Source organism: Stenella coeruleoalba (assembly GCF_951394435.1).
Source record: "Stenella coeruleoalba genome assembly, chromosome: 15".
NCBI classification, from domain to species: Eukaryota; Metazoa; Chordata; class Mammalia; order Artiodactyla; family Delphinidae; genus Stenella; species Stenella coeruleoalba.
The window spans coordinates 397,042-416,639 of NC_137161.1; the positions used below are offsets into that span (position 1 = coordinate 397,042).

At 55.6% G+C, this 19,598-nt stretch overlaps 2 protein-coding genes across 2 annotated transcripts in view; one reads left to right on the forward strand and one right to left on the reverse strand.

Annotated features, from left to right (window-relative positions):
- The window catches only part of PRPF6 (pre-mRNA processing factor 6), a 34,534-nt gene extending 22,813 nt beyond the window's left edge, over window positions 1-11,721 (reverse strand). The window contains exons 1-9 of the mRNA XM_079899076.1: window positions 11,266-11,721; window positions 9,523-9,691; window positions 8,203-8,321; window positions 5,791-5,869; window positions 5,137-5,313; window positions 4,758-4,913; window positions 1,587-1,681; window positions 983-1,139; window positions 40-202 (exon numbers count right to left, since the gene is read on the reverse strand). Coding sequence (XP_079755202.1) covers window positions 40-202; window positions 983-1,139; window positions 1,587-1,681; window positions 4,758-4,913; window positions 5,137-5,313; window positions 5,791-5,869; window positions 8,203-8,321; window positions 9,523-9,691; window positions 11,266-11,336 — 1,186 coding nt within the window. The 5' untranslated portion in view covers window positions 11,337-11,721. The remainder of the gene's footprint in view (window positions 1-39; window positions 203-982; window positions 1,140-1,586; window positions 1,682-4,757; window positions 4,914-5,136; window positions 5,314-5,790; window positions 5,870-8,202; window positions 8,322-9,522; window positions 9,692-11,265) is intronic.
- A 1,320-nt stretch (window positions 11,722-13,041) lies between these two features.
- Window positions 13,042-16,168, forward strand: SAMD10 (sterile alpha motif domain containing 10). The gene is made up of 5 exons (XM_079945569.1): window positions 13,042-13,172; window positions 14,981-15,162; window positions 15,243-15,414; window positions 15,759-15,899; window positions 16,096-16,168. Exons 1-5 carry the CDS (start codon window positions 13,082-13,084, stop codon window positions 16,116-16,118), a joined length of 609 nt encoding a protein of 202 aa, XP_079801695.1. The 5' UTR covers window positions 13,042-13,081; the 3' UTR covers window positions 16,119-16,168.
- Window positions 16,169-19,598: the final 3,430 nt, after the last annotated feature.

The following is a 19,598-nucleotide window of genomic DNA, read 5'->3' on the forward strand; positions in this document are numbered from 1 at the left end:
GGCGGCGCCGCTCCTGCCGGGTCCCTAAGGGAGGCTCACCTTTTCGAAGAACCCGCTTCTTGGCGCGGATGTCTGTCTCCAGCTCAGCTGCTCTGATGTAAATCCTAACGGACTGTGGGAGGTGACGGACAGCTTGGGCCACCACGGCCTTGGCTGTGTCCCCAGGCTGCAACCTCGCTGCTTCCAGCCACACATCTTCACTCTGGGGGGCAAAGGAACAGGACAGACAGTGTATGCACAGGCTGGTGGGGCGGCAGGCACCCCAGAAGGGCACACACGAGCCTTGGAGGCAGGGGGGCCAGGGTCCTCCCACCCGCGGGGCCCGGGGTTTACGGTGAGCTGGGCGCCCAGCACGCCTGCGCCAGAGACCCCCTGAAAGCCCCACACGTGGGAGCGTAGCTACAGCACGTCTGTGCCTGTGTGGGAAAGACACGCCACCACACTGTGAGGAGAGCACAGCCTGCGCTCAGGGTAGGAAGTCAACCCACGACGAGGTAGAGACACACAGGCAGGCAGCCCTGCGTCTGCCTGGGAGGTTCGGATTGATGCTAACGTCCTGGGGGAAGGATTCGCAGGGCACCTCTGGCTGTCACGGTGCCCCAGCCTTCACAGTGAGCGTACAGTCCCTCAGAGGGTCTCAGGACTTTCTGGAGCTGATCCAATCACACCCCCTAAGAGTCAGGCCCACCTCCAGGTTTCTGACGTCAGGGAGGGCGAAGGGCTGACCAGCCTTGGTCTCTCTAGTTAAGGTTATCTCCCTGTTGAAGTAGCGGCAGTCAGGCTTTCACTCCAAGTAAAAATAAGCAGGAAAAACCCTTTCCCAACTTTTCTTCCCCTCCTCGCCTGTCCCACCGCCTGCAGCTTCAACACCAAAAGGCAGGCAATTCCCTCCAAGCCCAGCTCACTCCCACGGCGTCCTGCGTGGCGTCCCAGACGCTGAAGCCCCTCAGGGGCAGGGTGCAGCTTGGGGAGGGCGCCCTACCTTGGGGCACATCTCTGTCCCCTTCATGATGAGGTTCCGAGCCACCTGCAGCTTCCCAGTGACTTCCTCCAGGCGGGCCGACGCGATCCAGGCTGGCGGGTGGTGAGGGTTTGTCTCCCGAACAGACTTGAGCAGCAGCCTGGCCTTCTTGATGTCACTGTGCAGGCGAGAAAGCACTGGGTCAGGCCACCACCTGCTGAGGGCGCCCGGCCCGGAGGAGGGTGCCACTGCAGACAGTGTCCAGACCGTCACATCTGATGCCCCTGCTGACAGAACCAAGTCAGAACTCAGTCGGCACCCTTCCAAGTCTGCGGCACCTCCACACACACAGGCATCGAGCCCAAGGTCAAGGTCAGAAACACGGGACGCAATCGTCAAGCTGCTCGCTAGCTCGGCACACACACAGATTTGGAATGTCATCTGTAACAAATTTAACGTCCACGGTGAACGGGTACAGATATATCTTAAAGGCGAAATCAAACAACCCCACTCTACCTTTCTTAGAACATCCACATCCTGTTCTGGCTGCGTATTCTTCAAATAAAATCCAACACATTCCCAGCAAGCCGAGCCCACCCAGCCACTGGCCCTGCAGGGTACTCACTTGATGTCCCCTCCATGAGTCGGGATCATGGAATTCAAATCTGTCAGATAGCCTTTGGGGTCAACCACAGTCTGCCCACTCACCGAGTCAGATACCTGCAAGACAGGCCAAGCCCAGCTAGTCGGACAGAGCCAGGACTGCCTGGAACGAAGTCCTCGGAGGGTCCCTGGAGCCCCTTCCCATAATCCCGACTACCAGTGGGCATGGGAACTTTCAAGTAAGAAAACAACCTTAACTCAAACAATAGTTTGTAGCGATAATAAGCAAATTTCACCCACACAGAACAAAGATTTTATAAAAAAAAGAAAACATAAAAGTCCCAGGGGGAAAAGCCTAACTGAACACAAGGTCCATCTAAGAATGATTGAAACCCGGAAATCACAAAGATTGATGATCTCAGCTAACGTTCTTTACATTTTCACGGAGCAGTTCACTGTAGCACTCTCTCAAGTTGTGTCTTAAAGTTACCATGACAACGACAAAAACAAAACCACCTGAGTAAAAAGTGGGCAAAAATGCAGCAGGACAAGGAAAGGATGAGAGGAAAAGCGACGGGAAGAAAGAAAACTCCCTTTGTTTGCAGGCAACTTGATTGATTATCTATGTAGAAGATTTGACAAAAATCAACAGAAAACTCCTAGAACTAATAAGTAATTACTGCAGGGCTGCAGGATACAAGGTTAATATCAATCACTATCCTACATACCAGCAGTGAATATGTCGAATCTGAAATTAAAAACACAACAACATTTACAAGAGCCCCCAAAACTGTGAAACACGGTGGACCCTTGAACACGGGTTTGAACTGTGTGGGTCCATTTATACCTGGATTTTTCCCCTCAACACATACCACACCGCTACACGATCTGCAGCTGGCTGAACCGACGGCCGTGGACGGCCCTCAACTGCATACAGGGTCAGTGCCCCTAACACCCCACACTGTCCAAGGGTCAACCATACCTAGACGTTAACCTAACAATTACGTACAAGATCTGTAAGAGGAAAAACTACAAAGCCTTAACAAATGAAATCAAAGAAAAACTATAACAATGGAGAGAGATTCCACGTTCATGCACAGGAAAACTCAGTATTGTCAAGATGTCAGTTCTTCCCAACTTGATCTGTAGATTCAACACATTCCCAACCAAAATCCCCGTTACTTTGTAGATATTGACAAGCAGATTCTAAAGTTCACATGGAGAGGAGGCAAAGGACCCAGAACAGCCATCACAACATTGAAGCAGAAGAACAAAGTCGGAGAACACGACCCAACTTAAAGACTTACTATAAAGTTATAGCAATGAAGACAGTACTTCAATATGCATGGACTCGATGCCCCTGAGCTATACACTCAGAAACAGCTAAATCTTTAAGTTTCATCTTATACATATCTTAGCACAAAACATTACTATTTTTTCTCTACATTTTACACACAAGTGTGAAAGAAACAACAAACTAGATCTATGCAACGTAAATGAAGCTGAACCTCACCACTCACAAGGATGCAAATTAAGCGGAGGCTTGTTGGAGGGAACGGGCCTCACAAAGGCCCCCAGACCAGAGCTGCCAATGGGGTGGGGGCGGGGGGTGATCGATGGCACAACCAGCTCCCCCATGTTGCCGAGTGTGGAATGTCGTGCCTTTGAGAGACAATTCAGCACCTAAGTGAAAATATGCCAATCCAACAATTCCACTTTAAAGATACTGTAAAAATATTTACTTAAATCTGCAAAGATAGAAGCAGGAGGAGTTCATCAAAACATGGTTTGTGGGACTTTCCTGGTGGCGCAGTGGTTAAGAATCCGCCTGCCAATGCAGGGAACACGGGCTCGATCCCTGACCTGGGAAGATTCCCACATGCCACGGAGCAACTCAGCCCGCGTGCCACAACTACTGAGCCCGCGTGCCCTAGAGCCCACGTGCCATAACAACTGAAGCCTGAGCGCCTAGAGCCCCTGCTCCGCAACAAGAGAAGCCACCGCAATGAGAAGCTCACGAACCTCAACGAAGAGTAGCCCCCGCTCGCTGCAACTAGAGAAAAGCCTGTGCGCAGCATCGGAGACCCAACGCAGCCAAAAATAAACAATAAATTTATTAAAAAATAAAAAAAACATGGTTTGTAACCACGAACAAGCAGAAACCACCCAAAAGGTCCATCAATCGAAGACTAAATCATGATATTCACAATGAACTACTCTCCAACTTATAAAGTAAATACACGTCTAGTAGCATGAAAGCGTGCAATTTTTTGGATCTGTAAGCTACTACTTATTTTTTTACTGTAAAATACCTGCTCACCGTAAAAAACTCAAGTATAGCAAAAGCTCAATTAAAATTTAAGTTTTCCACTGAAGCAACAGGAATGGCTGAGTACTTCACTCTGCTGTTTTTCTAACTATGTGTGAAATTTTTCCATAAAAATGTTTAACACAAAGCATTCCCCAGTGGTGTGGGTGTGCCGCCCTGGTCACGTCCTGGCCTGTGCAGGTCCACACTCTCTTCAACACACACGACTACACTGGGTCTGGTTTTCATGTGCATGACTCCTTCCGATTTGCTGGTTCTCTTGACTTTACAGTGCTTTCTATCGTGCAAAAGTTTTTGATTTGTATGTAGTCAATTTGAAAGTATTTTCCTTCACGGTTTCTGACGTGCATGTCATATGAGAAAGGGTCTTCACTCTGCCTGGGTTTTCTAGAGCACGGAACCAAGTGCACGCCCCGTAAGGACACAAGGATTCACTAGGGTGCAGGAGGAACACACGTACGTTTAACTTTTATGTAAAAAGGGAAGGGCATTAAGCGACATCAACAGTAAACACGTGGCTTGTCACAAGTGCCTGTCTGGGCTGCTCCTCAGGCAGCCCTCTATCACCTGCCACAGACCCCAAGCCCCAAGGGAGCAGGAGAACCGCATCAGGTGGCCCTTCGCTGCTGGCACCGAATGCAGCACACCTGTGCCCGCCCCGGGTCGACACACGCACCAGCCTACGTGCAGAATCCCATCACACTGTGTAATGGGACAGGGAATTGGACATGTCACAGGTCTGTTTAACATGTGACGAAGCCCTTCAAAGGGTGAACTTTTCACAAATATAAATTAGTTTTATAAGCAAAACAAAAATTCTTTAATATGATCTGTAGGAACATAACGCATGACACGACCTCTCACCTGGCTCAGCCTCATGTCCATCAAAGTGTTCCTGGCTTGGCCGATCTTCCTCATGTCCAGCTCACCTGTGCCGGGTGTCATCAATCCAGGTGTCATCCCACCTGGGTATGGAGTGTTCAGTCCGCCTGGATAGGGTGTGTTCAGACCTCCAAATTGCTGGGGGAAGCAAGGACAAGACGCTGGCTTGCGTTTGCATGCACTTCATTCTCATCTCTGGAAACTCTTTCCACTGGAGCCCGACGTCTGAACCGTCGGACAGACTCAGCCGTGGCACAGCAGGAGCACATACTCCGGCTCCTCCAGCGCTGCCCCCGCCCCCCGTCCTGATCTGTCCGACCAGACACAAGGAGCCCCGTTTGCCTTCTCTGTGGGTACTCACGGTCTGCCGGGGATCTACTGAAGTGTGGTTCTCTCCAGTCTGTAAATGTTTGGCAAAGAAGCTGTCGGGAACGGGGGTCAGCTTCTCATAGCGGGGGTTCCGCTGCCGCTTGTTTCTGGCGTCGCCGACCTCAGGGATGCTCAGCCACTCTTCTTCTGTGACTTCTGCCAACTTCCTCTGGAAACACCCGGCCCCCAAACATTAATTCTCTGGCAGAATTGCACACGCACAAGAAAAATGATGTTCTCCCTGACCCCTATCGCCCAAGTCATGATGCCTTGAGGACTCTGATGCAGACACGGTTCATCTACTTCGATTAGAAAAATCAACCTGTTGGGGCTGCTCTACTTCACTCAGATTTAAATTGTTCTGTCAAAGCCCAGGGAACACGGTTCAGAAAACCTGATGTCTGAATGGACATAGGTACAAAGTTACAAAGAAAATCAGCTCCTCTGCCCCCCCTCTTCTGGGGAGGAGAGCTTTTCTGCACACACACGTATAATTAAGCACACCCAAGCAGGGCCCTTCTTCTACCCTCTGAATTAAAGAAAGGGCAGAGTGAGCAAAGTTGTGCTCGTCTCATCAGCTGTGCCCCAGCGCGTCTGCTCTCCGCTGGGAAGGCCACGAGGAACAGCAGGCCACCCATCTGCTCACTTTGAGATCTGAGAACTGCTGCTGGATTTTGGGGCGCTCCATACGGTATTTCTCAATTTCTTCTTTCTCCCTTTGCTCCCTAGAAGTAAAACGTGTGCACGTATTAGAAATCCTGGATGTCCATTCTGAAACAAAGTCACTTTATTATCCTTCCTAATTAAATCACCAAAAAGAGTAATTCCACACACTTAGCAGTTAAATCAAATCTATTTTAAGGCAACAATGGATACATTCACAAATAACTCAACTCGCTACCAGATAAAAACATGCAGAACTCACTAAAATAAAAAGCAAGTTGTCTTACTCCATTAAATACCTGCATTTAAAAACAAGTATATTTACTGCTTTAAAATTCTATAAAGTCCCAAAGGTAGGGCCATCCTCTGAATAACTCAGCTCAGAAGAAAAGCTGAACCGTTGTCCTAGCTGCCCATCCAAATGGGTTCCTGGTGACTTAGGACCAGGTCACACGTGAACTCAAAGAGCCGTGGGCAATGGTGACAAAGTATCGACCAAGCTAGGCAAACCGGAGTAGACATGAGCCCGGCAGCCAGGGCTTCCCGACGCTGAGATTTATATTTCCCTCCACAAGGTCAGACAGGAACTTGAATGCGTTGTGAATAACGACGTGCTTGGAAAAGACAAACACCTCTCAACCGGCTGGAGACTGCCTGGCATCACAGCTCCTGATGGGAAGCAGCTCGCACAGATACCATCAGGTTTTCTGGCCAAAGGTGCTCCACTGATCTGAATCAAGCCTCAGGCTCCAACTTCCAATCCACAGGAAACGATGAGAGCGCAACAAGTGAAAGGGTGCCATGAGGAGGTGGGCAGTCGTTCCGTAAAGGGGTGGTGGTGGCTAGGGGACATGCCTGAGCAGTGGTGCTGACTGCGTCATGGCTCGTAAAAGGCAGTTCTACAAAGTTCTGGGGACAAGCAGGGAACAGTGGATGTGGACTGGCTACCAGGTAACAAGGATGGACTGCTCAGCGCCAGGGCGAACTGACACCAACGGGAGCCAGCAAAGCCCACCTGCAGAAGCAGAAGCGAATGTGCAAACCGAATAGTGCGGACTACGTGGGGGCACACGCCTGTCTGCTACGCTGTTCCTTCTGCTCTTTTGTATTGTGAAGTTTTCAAAAGCCAACCACTTCCCTAAAACCACTTAATACAACAATTTTCTGTATGTATCCACATCACTCAGATTTTTTTAATGAATGAATTCCAGAAGATTGGAATCAAGTCTTCTTTAATATGCAAAACCACCAAATTACGATACGTATAAGTTCATGCACATTGATTAAATAACGTGCTTTTAAAAAACTCCCCTGAAGAACGGTACTTCACTCTTCTAATGTGATTTTGAGAAAACTAAAAATTCTACAAGTTATGAAAAAAAAACTGTATGTATAATGAGCAATAGAAAGAAAAAAGTAAACCAAAATGTTAACTGTCACCTTCCATGCTTGTGAATAAACATTACTTACACTTAAACTTATTGTCCTAATATTCTAGAGTGAGAATGCATTCTTTTTGTAGTAAAAAATATAAACATGTTATGAAGCAATAAAACTTATCATAGTTTGCAGGATCCTATGTTAACTTTGCATATATTTCCCCAGAAAATGACAAGGAATCAGAAAGTTGCCAATGAGGTAACATCAAGGACAGACGTGCTGGGCCAAGTTCAATCCAACACACCCACCTGAGAGCCCCAGAGGCAAAACAGGAGGGCTCTGCGGGGGAGTGGTCTTCCCCCAACGGACCCCCAGGAACAGAGGGTGCCCCTCCCACAGCCTGCCTGGGCCTCGCACCCTCCAGCTCACTGGAGTCTGTCCCCACCAGCCCAGCTGAACAATGACCTGTGCAGTAAGATTCTCAAGACACAGCCGCATGCCCACGAGGACTGCAATGGTCATTTGCCATCTTCAGTGAACCTCCAAATTACTTAACATACACTCATCAACATCACCACGCCCATTTCAAAGATGGTAACCCTGATGCACAGGCAGAATAATCCCCCAAATTCTGTCGATTTCTGGGAAGTCAAACACGGAGCTCCTAAGCTCTCCACTCCAGTCCCCAGCCCCCAAGGCTACTGTGCAACAGTCCAGGGTTTTCCAAGTGTGGCTGCCACAGACCAAGCCCCAGGCAGCCTCAAAGCTGAGCAGACACATCTCCTATTCTTGCAAATTTTCTCCAAGTCTGAAATAAATCGAAACAAAACTTTCTGGGACTTCCCAGGCAGTCCAGCAGTTAAGACTCTGCGCTTCCACTGCACGGGGCACGGGTTTGATCCCTGGTCGGGGAACTAAGATCCCGCAGGCCACGCGGTGCAGCCCAAAAACAAACAAACAAACGCTTTTTTTTAAGTTGGATAAACACAGCATGAAAAACGACAATTTGTCTTACCTTCTCTCTTTCCTTCTTTCATCCATCCTTTTATCCAGGGCTGCATAGATAGCATCTGCTTCCTCGTCATCTTTTTCGTAGGGCCCACTTGAGAAGAGGCTCCCAGCATAGCCGTTAAACTGAGAACCAAACAACATACTTAGAGTGTCAGCTTTTCTCCAATTCGACCCCCACCAACAGAAACATCAATAATAGAACACGTCTAGCTCCAAATGCTTGCTCAACAATTTTTTTCAATCAATCGAACCCAAATTGAAGGATAACAAAATAGCTGATGAGTACTCTTCAAAATTGTCAAGGGCATGAAAGAGAGAGTATCCACACCAACCAGAGGACACTAAGGAGGCACAACTAAATGCAACGTAGGGTCCTGGGCCAGAAGTAGGACACAGGTGGAAAAACCAGTGGAATTCAAGTAAGATCTACAGGTTAGTTAATATTGCTGCGTCAGTGTTAATTTCCTGGTTTCAATAACAGTACTAGGGTGCACAGAACACCCAATTCAATACCCTGGGATAAACCGTAATGGGAAAGAATGTATATATCTGTATAACTGAGTCACTTTGCTGTACAGCAGAAATTAATACAACGTTGTAAATCAACTATACCTCAAAATAAAAACAAAGGTAAAATAAATAAAAATTTTAAAAATAGGGACTTCCCTGGCGGTCCAGTGGTTAAGACTCCGTGCTTCCACTGCAGGGGGCACTGGTTCGATCCCTGGTCGGGGAACTAAGATCCCACGTGCCATGCGGTGCAACCAAAAAAAATGAAAGTTTTTAAAAATTTACAAATAAAAAAATAATAATAGTACTAGGGTCATGTGAGATGGGGAGAAACTTGTGAAGAGTATGCAGGAAGTCTCCATATTATTTTTGAAAGTTCTCTGTAACTTTAAAATTACTCGAAATTGAATTTTTAAAAAACTTTTCTCTGAGGAAAAATGCCACCTGTTGTAACATATCTGTAAAAGACTTCAATAGACCAAACATGAATTCATTAAGAAAACAAGCACTAAAGCAAAAGAACGTAAATATTACCAATTCCACTTAAAATTTTCATCATTAAAGACCAGCCAAGACACAGCAGCAACGCAGCAGTTCTAACATGTGCAAGTGCATCTCTTCTGAAGAGACCACAGAAGGGCACATTTCTTCATATTTTTCCTGCTCCCCTCTCAAACTCTGTTTGAGCTATCCCCGATGCCCTGACTAGCTGGAACAGGCAATGGACCCACCACTCCAAGCCACTCATCACAGATGCCAACAGCACACTGGGTTAAGAACGTGGACGCTGGCCGGGGAGCCCCTCACAAGTCACCTCATCATAGTTGGTGTCATTGAGGTCCTCGTCATCGTCATCCGCAGCCTGGCTCTTCTTCATCTGGTCCCCGACAGTCCTCTTGCCTGGGGGCGCATGGCGGTCATCCACGGGATCATTGGCATCCCGGGCAGGCCCGATGTCCGAGCGGGTGGTGAAGCCAGTGGCACTGCAGGAGACCCCAAGATGCCCATTTATTTGAGTGGCCTTGTTCCTGTGCCAAGACCCTCCGCAGCTGTCACCTAATGACACCTCTTTTTCTAACTCCTCCGGGAAACCCCCAAAGAGCCCAGAAGCAGTGAACTCCACACAGCTGTCCTCTTCAAGAGAGAAACCTGAGAAGGTTCTGAGGCTACCTTCTGCCACCCCACATTCTCCCTGAGGGAGATTCCCCCGGGCACCAGACCCCTCTGCTCCCAGGTCACAGTCTCCCGTTTCCAACCATCTGCCAAGCAGCCCTCTCTCTGAATCCAACCAGGCCCCCAAACCCAACGTGGCCCAGTCGGAGTTCCCCTTCGGTGCCTGCCCTACAGTTGCTCTGGGTCGTTTCAGCCGATGGTGGCAGTGCCGTCCCAGGTACCACGGCATCAGCTCTGCCTCCCTCTCCCTCCCATCTGTCTCTAAATTCTACGGGGTCTACCGCCAAAATCCCTCCTCCAAGACCGTGACTCCCATCACAGCTGGGACCCAAGTTAGCTACCCCCGCGCGGAGCTTTCCTCTGCTTCAGCACAGCTCTGAGCACAGCGTACTGAGGTGTCTACTTCTCCAGTGCCTACAGGGGCTCTGGTCCCCCCGCCCCTGCAGCTCCACACCACCCACCGCACATCCCACCCACACAGACTCCTCACAACTCCTTCCTCTTCCTCCACACCTCATCTTCCTTCTCAAATGCCCAACACACAAAGCAGCAGTTTCTCCTCTAACCCTGCCACGTCTGTACACCCCTACGTCCTTCTGAACTTGGCTCAGACGTTGATCGCTGGAACCCCAGAATTCTAAATCTGTTCCTCTTTATGTACTTATTTATGCAAACACCTCATCTCCCCTAGTAAACTGCAGGTCCTCTGAAGACACTGTCAAGATCTTAGACTTGTGTGTGCCCCAGATAACGCTGGACGTAATACTCCCAACAAGAGAAACCTGATCAAACGAATAACAAATAAACACGGTGATGATGCCTGCTCACGTACTCAACAATACATGGTAGTCATCTGACCTGGGGGACCCAGTCACAAGGCTCACAGATGCCATCCCTACCCCTGGGGAGTAGAGAGTCTGAAGAAGCATTAATGTGACCACCAGCACCTCAGAGGAAGAATGAGGTACCACCGTGAGAGGCCACACAGAGGACTCCAGCCCGGATCGTGGTTAGAGAATCAGTCACGCTCAAGCCAAGAATGGGGGGGGCCGGTCTGCCCGGCCTGGGGTGGGGGAGGGTAGCCACAGAGCTCCGACTACGGCACGGAGATTTGCGTCCTCGCCACGGCAGACTCGCAAGACGGTGCTGCCACCCACCCCAGGGACAGAAACCGGACTCAGGGTCGTCGCTTCAAACCCAAGCGTCCCGCCTCCTAGGGGCAGACAGCCTCCCTCGGGTCGGCTCTAACCCAGAGCGCCGTTCTTCCCACCAAGATCAGGCCAACCCCGCGCCATCCCTGTTCTCGTCCTCCCCGTCGCTGTCGGCGGCCGCCCAGCCCCGCCCGGGCCCCTTGCCCAAGCGCGCGGCCCGCCCCAGGCCTCACCCGCGGCCCAGCCCCGGCACGTAGCCGAGCGGGGCGGGCATGCCCAAGAACGGCTTCTTCTTCTTGTTCATGGCGCCGGTGACGGCGACGGCCAAGAAGGGAAGGGATGGAGGCCGCGGCCGGAGGCGAAAAACCACACACGTCCGAGGCTCTGTAACAGGAAGGATCACTGCCCGCGTCACCCGCGCCCCGGAAGCAGAGCGCGTGGTCCCACGTAGCCCCGCCCACCGCGGGTTCCCTGGCCGGAAGTTCCCGAAACTCGACTTCCGGCGGCTCCCGGCGGCTCTGGACCGCGGCTAAGGGGACAGAGACGCGGCGAGCGCGCGTGCTGTAGCGCCCGCTCCTGGTGCGGCGGGCAGGCGATGTGCTCCTGGACTAGCCCTGGGGGACCTCAAAACTGAGCAGGGGCGGCCCTGCTTACTGCGTGTTTTCGATGCATTTCTGAGACCTGCCTGTACGAGCAGGACCCATGGGTCCCCTTCCTCCCTGAGCCTCCCACCCTGCTCTTCAGAGTCTCCTTGGCCCCGGGGCAGGGCCTAACACACCTGAGCAGACTGCACGCCTAGCCGACTGTGTAGGGCTTGTGCGGGGTGTATGTGCCCTGATGGCGGTACAGACTGCTGCCCTAGCTCTCCGCGCTCAGATTCCTGGGCCCAGTTCCGGCCCCGCCCACACCCCCACCATACCCTGAACATTCCGGTGATTCCGGTGACCGTGAGAGCCCAGACCCTAGAGAGCTAACTGACGAAAATAAATAAATGCAGCAGAACAAGTCAGTATTGTGGGCACGGGCGGTCACAGCATGTGGGTGAATTCCGTGTGTGCTGGTGCGCACGGGTGCAAGTCCGACCACCCGTGCTCGTATTTTAGGTGGACACGCAGGACGGTTATCTGGATACTGTGTGTCCATGTGCACCTTCGCTCAGGTGGCGGTGGGACATTCTTTGGTCCCCACATACACCTGGGGAGAGCCCTTGGGCTCCTGGCAGAGCAGGCAAAAAGCTGGTCACAAGTCTAGCCTTCTGCTGGACCAGGCAGCCCCCAGCCCACCCTAACACTTCTCACTGGGGTCCTGAAGCAAGCACACACCCCTGCCTGCTGCAGCCCCCTCGGAGTTTCTCTCGCCTCCCTGTCCCCAGCCTACCCCTTTTCGGTGCCACATCCTGGGCACTGAGCCACATTCTGGGGCTACAGAGGGAAGGGGAGAGACCCTGATGTCCTCCTGAAGTTCACAGAGTGGGGAGGGGGAGGTAAGAGCGCGTCAAACTGGCTTCTCTAGGGAAGCAAGTGCCCGTTCGAGAGAGAAACCTCCAGAGAGCTCTGGAGAATGCATGAATAAAGGAATGAGTAAGTAAATTGACAAAGGAGAATGGAGGGAAGTGGTGGGTCTGGCCCTTGACCTAGGCCCCATGGGGGAGAGGGTCCCAGGAGCAGGTAGGATACCCCCTCCTCTCCATACGCAGAGAGGGCTAAGGCACCTTCAGATGCTCCTGCAGACGCCTGGACCCCGGGCGGCCGCACAGAGTCACTCGTCCTTGGCGCCATGCCCAGGTGCGCACAGCCGCCCCTTGCCCCGGCAGACGCCCTCCGCGCTCGCACATCCGCGCGCCGCCGACACCCCTCGGAGCTCCCGGAGCGCGCCCCGCTCTCAGGGATCGGCAGCAGGTGCCTCGCCGCGCAGACTCGCCGGGCGCGGGGACCGGCTCGGGCGCGGGGCCGGCTGGGGCGGGGCAGCGGCGCGCGTTCCCCGCCGGCCACACGGGCCGCCCTGCGCCCGGCGAGGGGCGTGTGCACCGGCTGGGGACCCGCGGGCCCCATGTTCACGGAGCTGAGGACCAAGCCGAGCCCCCCGCGAGGCCGCGCCGGGGCTGTGCGCGCCGGATTCGGGGAGCGCCGGGATGTGGACGGTGAGCAGGGCTGGACCCGGGCGCGGAGCTATCGCGGTCTGGGGGCTCGAAGACCGGAGGGACAGGGCCGGGTCCTAGCGAAGTCCAAACTGCAGCCGCGCTCGGAGTAGGGGGCGCGTCCCGGCCGAACGGGGTTCCCAGTGTCTTTATCCCGCGCTGGGGCGAGGGCGGGGGTGGGGGGCGGCGGTCAGGCCTTGGGGATCGGCGCGCCCTGGTGTGGGGGAGGTGACCCGCCGAGGCTCCTGTCCCCAGGCTAGCACCACCCCGCGGTCACCTTTTCCTTCGCGCGGGTAAAACCTTCCCCGGCCCCTGCAGTGGGGCCCAGAGGGGGTCCCCGCCCCATTTCCTCCTGGAATTCTGACGTTGGGGCTGGAAAGGAGGGACGGACCGACAGACGAACGGAGAGCCCTCCCCCAGCGCGGGCAGGAAATGGGCGGGGCCCGGCGGGCCCAGGACAGGTGCGGCGCGGGCTGAGGCGTCCGACTGGTTCTCCCGCCTGGAGGCCCCTCCAGGCGAAGCCCTGAGACCCGAGGTCCCTTCCCCGAAACGTGCCTGCTTAGAATGGGTCTCCTCCCACCGTACTAGAACCACCCTCGGCCACGCCCTCTGTCCGACCCCAGACCTCAAGTTCAGAGTTGCCATCCGATTCCAAAGTTGTAAGAATGGGGAGGGAGGAGGGGGTGGGAGATGTGGCTTTCCCGCATTACTGAAACCTCCTGGGCACATCACCAAGCCCTGCCCTCAGTGGGGGTGAGGGGCTGTGTCTGTGGTAGGAGGGTCACTAATTCTCCTGCTGAGGGCGTGGGGGAAGGACCCCGGCCTGGGAACCCGATCCTGCCTGCTGAGTCAGGGCGTGGATGCTGTAAGACGGGGCAAGGCTGGGCCCTGCTTCCTGTCTCTCCCCAGGGCTCTGTTGACTTGTGGACACCACACGGAGCCTTCATCCCTCCATTCAGTCATTCACAATGTTTCTGGGCACCTCCTGTGTCCCAAGACCTGTGCAAGGCCTTGGGAGGGGTCAGTCCGGGTGTCTACCCTCCCCTGACTCCTGTCAGCCACCAGCACAGAATGATGGTAAAACTAAAAGGTGATGAGCGTAACGAAGCCGGCGTGGGGAGAGAAAGCACAAGGAGGCAGCCTGGGTCCCCGAGCGCGTGCGTGCAGCCTGTGTGCTGTGCTGACGCTCCCATGCACGGGAGCTGCCCTGCGCCAGGGGGCCTGCAGGAAGGGGCAGCAGGAACCTCGTGGGCTTGCCCAGAGTTCAGCCTTCTTCTCGTTCACAAGTCACAGCCAGTGAGCACAGCAGGACAGAGGCCAAGCCTCCAAGGAACGCCAGGTGGGGCTGCAGGGACCAGGTGCCTTCGACGACCACGTGGGCAGGCAGCCCAGCCACAGGGGTCTCCCCACAGCACAGAGTCTCCCAGGACGCTGGGGCCGCGTTTCCTCACAGGCAAGCCCTGTGCGTGCGTGCGCCCTGGTCTGATGTGGCTCTGCCAGCCCAAGGAGAAGACCAGGGCCGTCCCAGGAGAGCCCCACCTGGTTCTGAGTGTGAGGCTCCCTGGTGGCCACGTCTCTCTCTAATTAAACAGAATCCATCCTGCTCCCCAGAGCACAGACTATGCTTCTTGAAGGTGGAGTTCTCAGGACAGCTCGCGCACACTTCCTTCTCTTTGGGGAGGCTTGGGAACCCCTAATTGGGAACGTGCCTCTCCTCTTCCGTGGAGGAAAGATGGGCTGAGCAGGAAGCCGGATCACAGGGAGGGAGCCCCTGCCCCTGACCGCTGTGACCAGGCACCCCTGCTTTGCAGCCACTGCCCACTTCAGCTTCTGCCGGACCCTCCTGGAGCACACGGTGTCGGCCGAGAGCATCCCCTGCCCCCTGCCTCGGACCCCGGGCACCAGCCTCACGTGGCACGACTCCCGCAGCCAGAGGGCAGCTGGCAGCCGGCAGGTCAAGCTCCTTCAGCAGCCTGGCACCGAGGCCCCCCAGGTACCCACCCACACACTACACCCACCTCAGTCCCCGCCCTCCTTGCCACCCCACTCCACCGGCCACCCCTCTTCCCACAGGGCCGGCTGTACTCTGACCACGATGGCCTGTACCACACAAGCCCCTCCCTGGGTGGCCTGACGAGGCCCGTGGTCCTGTGGAGTCAGCAGGACGTCTGCAAGTGGCTCAAGAAGCACTGTCCCCACAACTACCTCGTCTACGTGGAGGCCTTCTCCCAGCACGCCATCACCGGTGCCGTGGGGGCTGGGGGGCTGGGGTGTGGCGGGGGCGGGCTCCCCGGAGAGCCTTCTCCCCCTCCCCTCTCTCTTCTGCTTCCTCCCCAGTCGGCCTCTCCCGTCTGGGGCTTTGTCTCTGTTTCCGTCGTCGCCTGGCTTTGCTCTGCTCGGCCACCATTCCTCCTTGCCCTCCCTCCGCCTCTCTCCCTCTCTTGCCCTGTCTCTCTGAGTCTCTCTCTGCGTGTCTGTCTCTGCCCACCCGACCCCTCTCTTCCTCTCTCTGCCTTCTCTCTCTCCGCCTTTGCTCTCGAAACCCCTTGGATGGCAACCTCGGCTCAACCCCTCTCCCCTCCCTCCCAGGCCGGGCACTGCTGCGGCTGAACGCGGAGAAGCTGCAACGGATGGGGCTGGCGCAGGAGGCGCAGCGGCAGGAGGTGCTGCAGCAGCTGCTGCGCCTGCAGGTGCGCGAGGAGGGGCGGAGCCTGCAGCTGCTCAGCCAAGGTCAGTGGGAGGAGCCAGGAATGCCCACGGGTTCAGAAAGGCCTGGGGGGGCTGGGCCTCGAGGCCCGGAGTGCAGGGTGGGTGGGTTGACCTCAGGAGGGTGGCCAGGGACCCCAGTAAGGGCTGTCCTGCACCTGGGGCGAGAGGGGGTGACGCCAGAGGTCCCCGACCCTCCTCACCCCCCTTCGCCCCACAGCTTCCTTCGGAAACATGTCCTAGCTGCTGCCTAGGCTTGAACGCCGGACCTCAGCACTGTGACCGGAGCCCCTGACGAGCACGAGGCAGAGCTGGCCGTGCAGCCCCTCTCAGACCCCGCGTGACGCCCCAGGGGCCAAGCCCAGCCCCATGGACAGGTGGGACGAGCGTCGCCACCTCCAGCCACCTCTGGCTGTGCACTCCGGGCAGGGCCTGGGAGTGGGCGGGCGGGCAGGCAGGGGCTGCTTGAGTGGGGCCCTTCCTCCCAGGACCTGAGCCCAGGCCCGCCCCCTGGTGCTGCTGGCAGCATGCAGGGCAGCCACCTGGGGCCAGAGCCGGTGTGGACACCCCCAGCCTCCCAAGGAGTCTGTTTATTTATATTCCCTTCGCCGGCACCCTCCATCGCCCGCTGAGTCACGCGTCTTCTAGGCACCCTGCCCTCGCCCAGGGCCAGAGGTCTGCCCCCTCGCCCCGTTTACGCCCTCCCCCAGCCCCTAGAGGACTGCCACACAGGTGGGGTAAACTGCCAAGGTTCCCTTTGGTGTGTGGCCCTCCCCGTCCTTGCCCAGAGAACGGCCAGTGGCCCAGCCCAGCCAGCCACCGTGCCAAGGGCTCTCACTCAGTTTTGAAACCCTCACCACGCCCCCATCTACTCACGGGGACTGGGACACACGCCCAAGGCCTGACCCCAGGAGGACCCCACGCCCAGTGCCAGGCTCACCTGTGTCCTGGCCTTAGGTTGCGGGACGGCTCCCTCCTCCCAGGGTCATGGAGACTGCCTTCCAGGCTTAGTCATGGGTGGGTGTTCCCACTGCCCCTTTCCCAGGAGAACCCGGATCCACACAAGAACTGTTCTGACAGCTGCAGCCCCCATGCCCACCCAGTGGAGACCCAGCCAGCACCTGAGCAACCACTCGTGGGCCCAGCAGAGGGATAGCTAGGGCAGTCCTGGCAGCCCCACCCTCTTGCACCTCTGCCCACTCAACCCCCTGGGGATTCTGAAAATCTTGGCGACAGATGGGGCTGAGCCACCAGATCCCAAGCCGCGCCCTGTGCCAGCCTCAGGATGGGAGGTTGGTTGTTGCAGGTCCCATGTGGAATTTGAACAACTGGCCTGGTGCCCCCCATCCCGTGCGCCTCCCCATGGGAAGCCCCTCATCCTGCCCGGCTGCCCTGAATATCCCTGGCCACCTCATGCCATCACGACATGACCCTTTCCAGGGAGCCCTTCCTGTCTCTCTCCCCTTTTCCCTCCCTGTCTTGGACCCTCAGCCCCGCTGTGTTCCTGTCTTATCTTCCTTGTTTTGCGCTTTTTTATATTCTGACAAAAAAATCAGAAATAAATTTGGTTCTCAAGTGCCGCGAGTGTGGTGTCTGACTCTGGCCACCCAGGCATGTGGGGGACGCTCAGAGCCTTGAGTGGGGCCTGGGCCTGGGAGGAGGGGGCGCCTGGGCCAGCTGCCTCCAGCTGGGGCCACCAGGGGGCAGTGGTGTCCCATCCTGGTGGGGCGCCTGTGTACCCCAGGCCCCTGCTGGCCCCAGCTGCCCCATGGGCCGCACCCAGGGGCAGGGACACAGGTGTGTTAGGTTCCTGGGGCTGTTGTAACAGATGACCACGACAGGGAGGCTTAACACAACAGAAACGAACTTTCTCACTGTTCTACAGGCCACAAGTCTGGAATCCAGCAGGGCAGCACTCCTTCCTGGGCTCAGGAAAGAACCCTTCCTCGTCTCTCCAGCTTCTGGGGGCTGCCCTGGGGGGATTCCTGGGCTCATGGACACACCACTCCATCCTGGATTCCAGGGTTACATCACCTCTGGCAAATCTCCCTCCTACAAGGACACTTGTCACTGGACATAGGTCCCACCTGGATAATCCAGGATGATCTCTGCATTTCAAGACCCTTAACTTAATCACGTCTGCAAAACCTTTATTCCAAATGAGGTCCCATTCATAGGTTCCAGGGATCTGAAGCGACTATCCTTTGGGGATCCCCATTTAGCCCCCTACACAAGTGAGAGCTCTGACATAAGAAACACACGTCACAGCACGTGCCCCCACACATGCCCACACAGCAACCAGACACACAAATACTCACACAGAGGCATAAACCAAGCCCTGCAGTCTGGACACACACGCACCAACACACAGAGACGCGATGACACCAGCGTCCAGACACGCAGCACATTGACACACAGGATCCCAGCATCCCATGACCTCCTAACATACAGAAAAACACCAGGCACAGTGCACCCCATACACAACACACATAACATCACACGTTGCCCTGACATGCAGACGCGCTGTGGCCTGGACACACACCCACCAAGACCCAGACATCCCCCCATACCTTGTGTCCAGTCACTTGGACACTAACATACGACTAGGATCTTTCTCACCTAGTACGGGACACAGAGACACACCCTGACACCATGATGGCCAAACAGGACACAGCTTGACGTCTGTGGTCATGCAGACACACACCTACCAATTGGATGCACCTCAGGGCACACACACTGACCCCCCCCTCCCGAAATCCTGCACGTCTTGACCCTGGGGTGGGCACAGTGAATGAGGGAAGGATTACACAGGTCTCTCTGGCTCTGATTTCCAAAGGAAGGACTGACTGACCCCTCCACAGAGGGCCCCTCCCTGCCTCTGCCCCAGTATGGACACTTGGTGCCTCGCGAGAAGCAGCTCCCAGAGGTCCCTGTGAGAAAAGGAAGACTCCAAATCTGCCCACGCGTTTTGTGCCCTGCCCACAAACAGCGTAGCCGAAGCTGCCCCGGCGTGGACAGAGCAGGTAGAAAGAGCCTCGGGGAAGGAGGCGCACCTTTTACCTGTCTCCAAACTAGCGCTCCTTCCCTACTCCATTCATTTCCACGTCTCGGTGAGGTGGGTGCCCCGTCACCCCCAGACCTGATCTCAGCATCCCTGCCAAGAGCCCAGTTCCGGGGCACAAAGGAGCAAGGAGGGCACTGGCTGCTGGTCTAGGACCACCGCCCTAAAGTAGACGGGCTGCTCAGTCACCCCAATAAAGCCCATGGCCTCACACTGCCCCGGCACTGCCAGGAGCCAGGCCATTTCCTGAGGGTGGCCACAGGCAGACGTGGTCACAGGGCTGGTTGGAAAAGAGGCTGGATCCTGCTTTGCAGGCTCGAGGCCCCCGGGGCCAGGAGTTCAAGGTCCCAGGGGAGGGCAGCCTCTTTCGCTGCACCTTCCCGTCGCTTCCATCCGTGCGCGCTGGGCTTGGGGCAGCACCCAGCGCCCCATCGTGCCTCAGTTTACCCCAATGCCTGAACAACACCTCCCGCCCGACAGAGGCATAACCGGCCACTTCGCCCTGACGGCCCAGCCCACGCAGGCGACGGACGGGGTACCGGGCAAGCGGATGGCCGCACGGGCCCCCTCCCCCGACCCGTCTCTCCCGTCGCGGATAGCGGCAGGAATACCGCGAGAGTTCGCCCCCTCCCCCCCACAGTAAAACTGTCAAAGGTGGGAGG

Coding starts and splice junctions, on each gene's coding strand:
- SAMD10 (XM_079945569.1), top strand. CDS start 13,082: ATGTTCACGGAGCTGAGGACCAAGCCGAGCCCCCCGCGAGGCCGCGCC. Junction 13,173..14,980: donor GGAGCGCCGGGATGTGGACG/GTGAGCAGGGCT, acceptor CCTGCTTTGCAG/CCACTGCCCACTTCAGCTTC. Junction 15,163..15,242: donor CTGGCACCGAGGCCCCCCAG/GTACCCACCCAC, acceptor CTCTTCCCACAG/GGCCGGCTGTACTCTGACCA.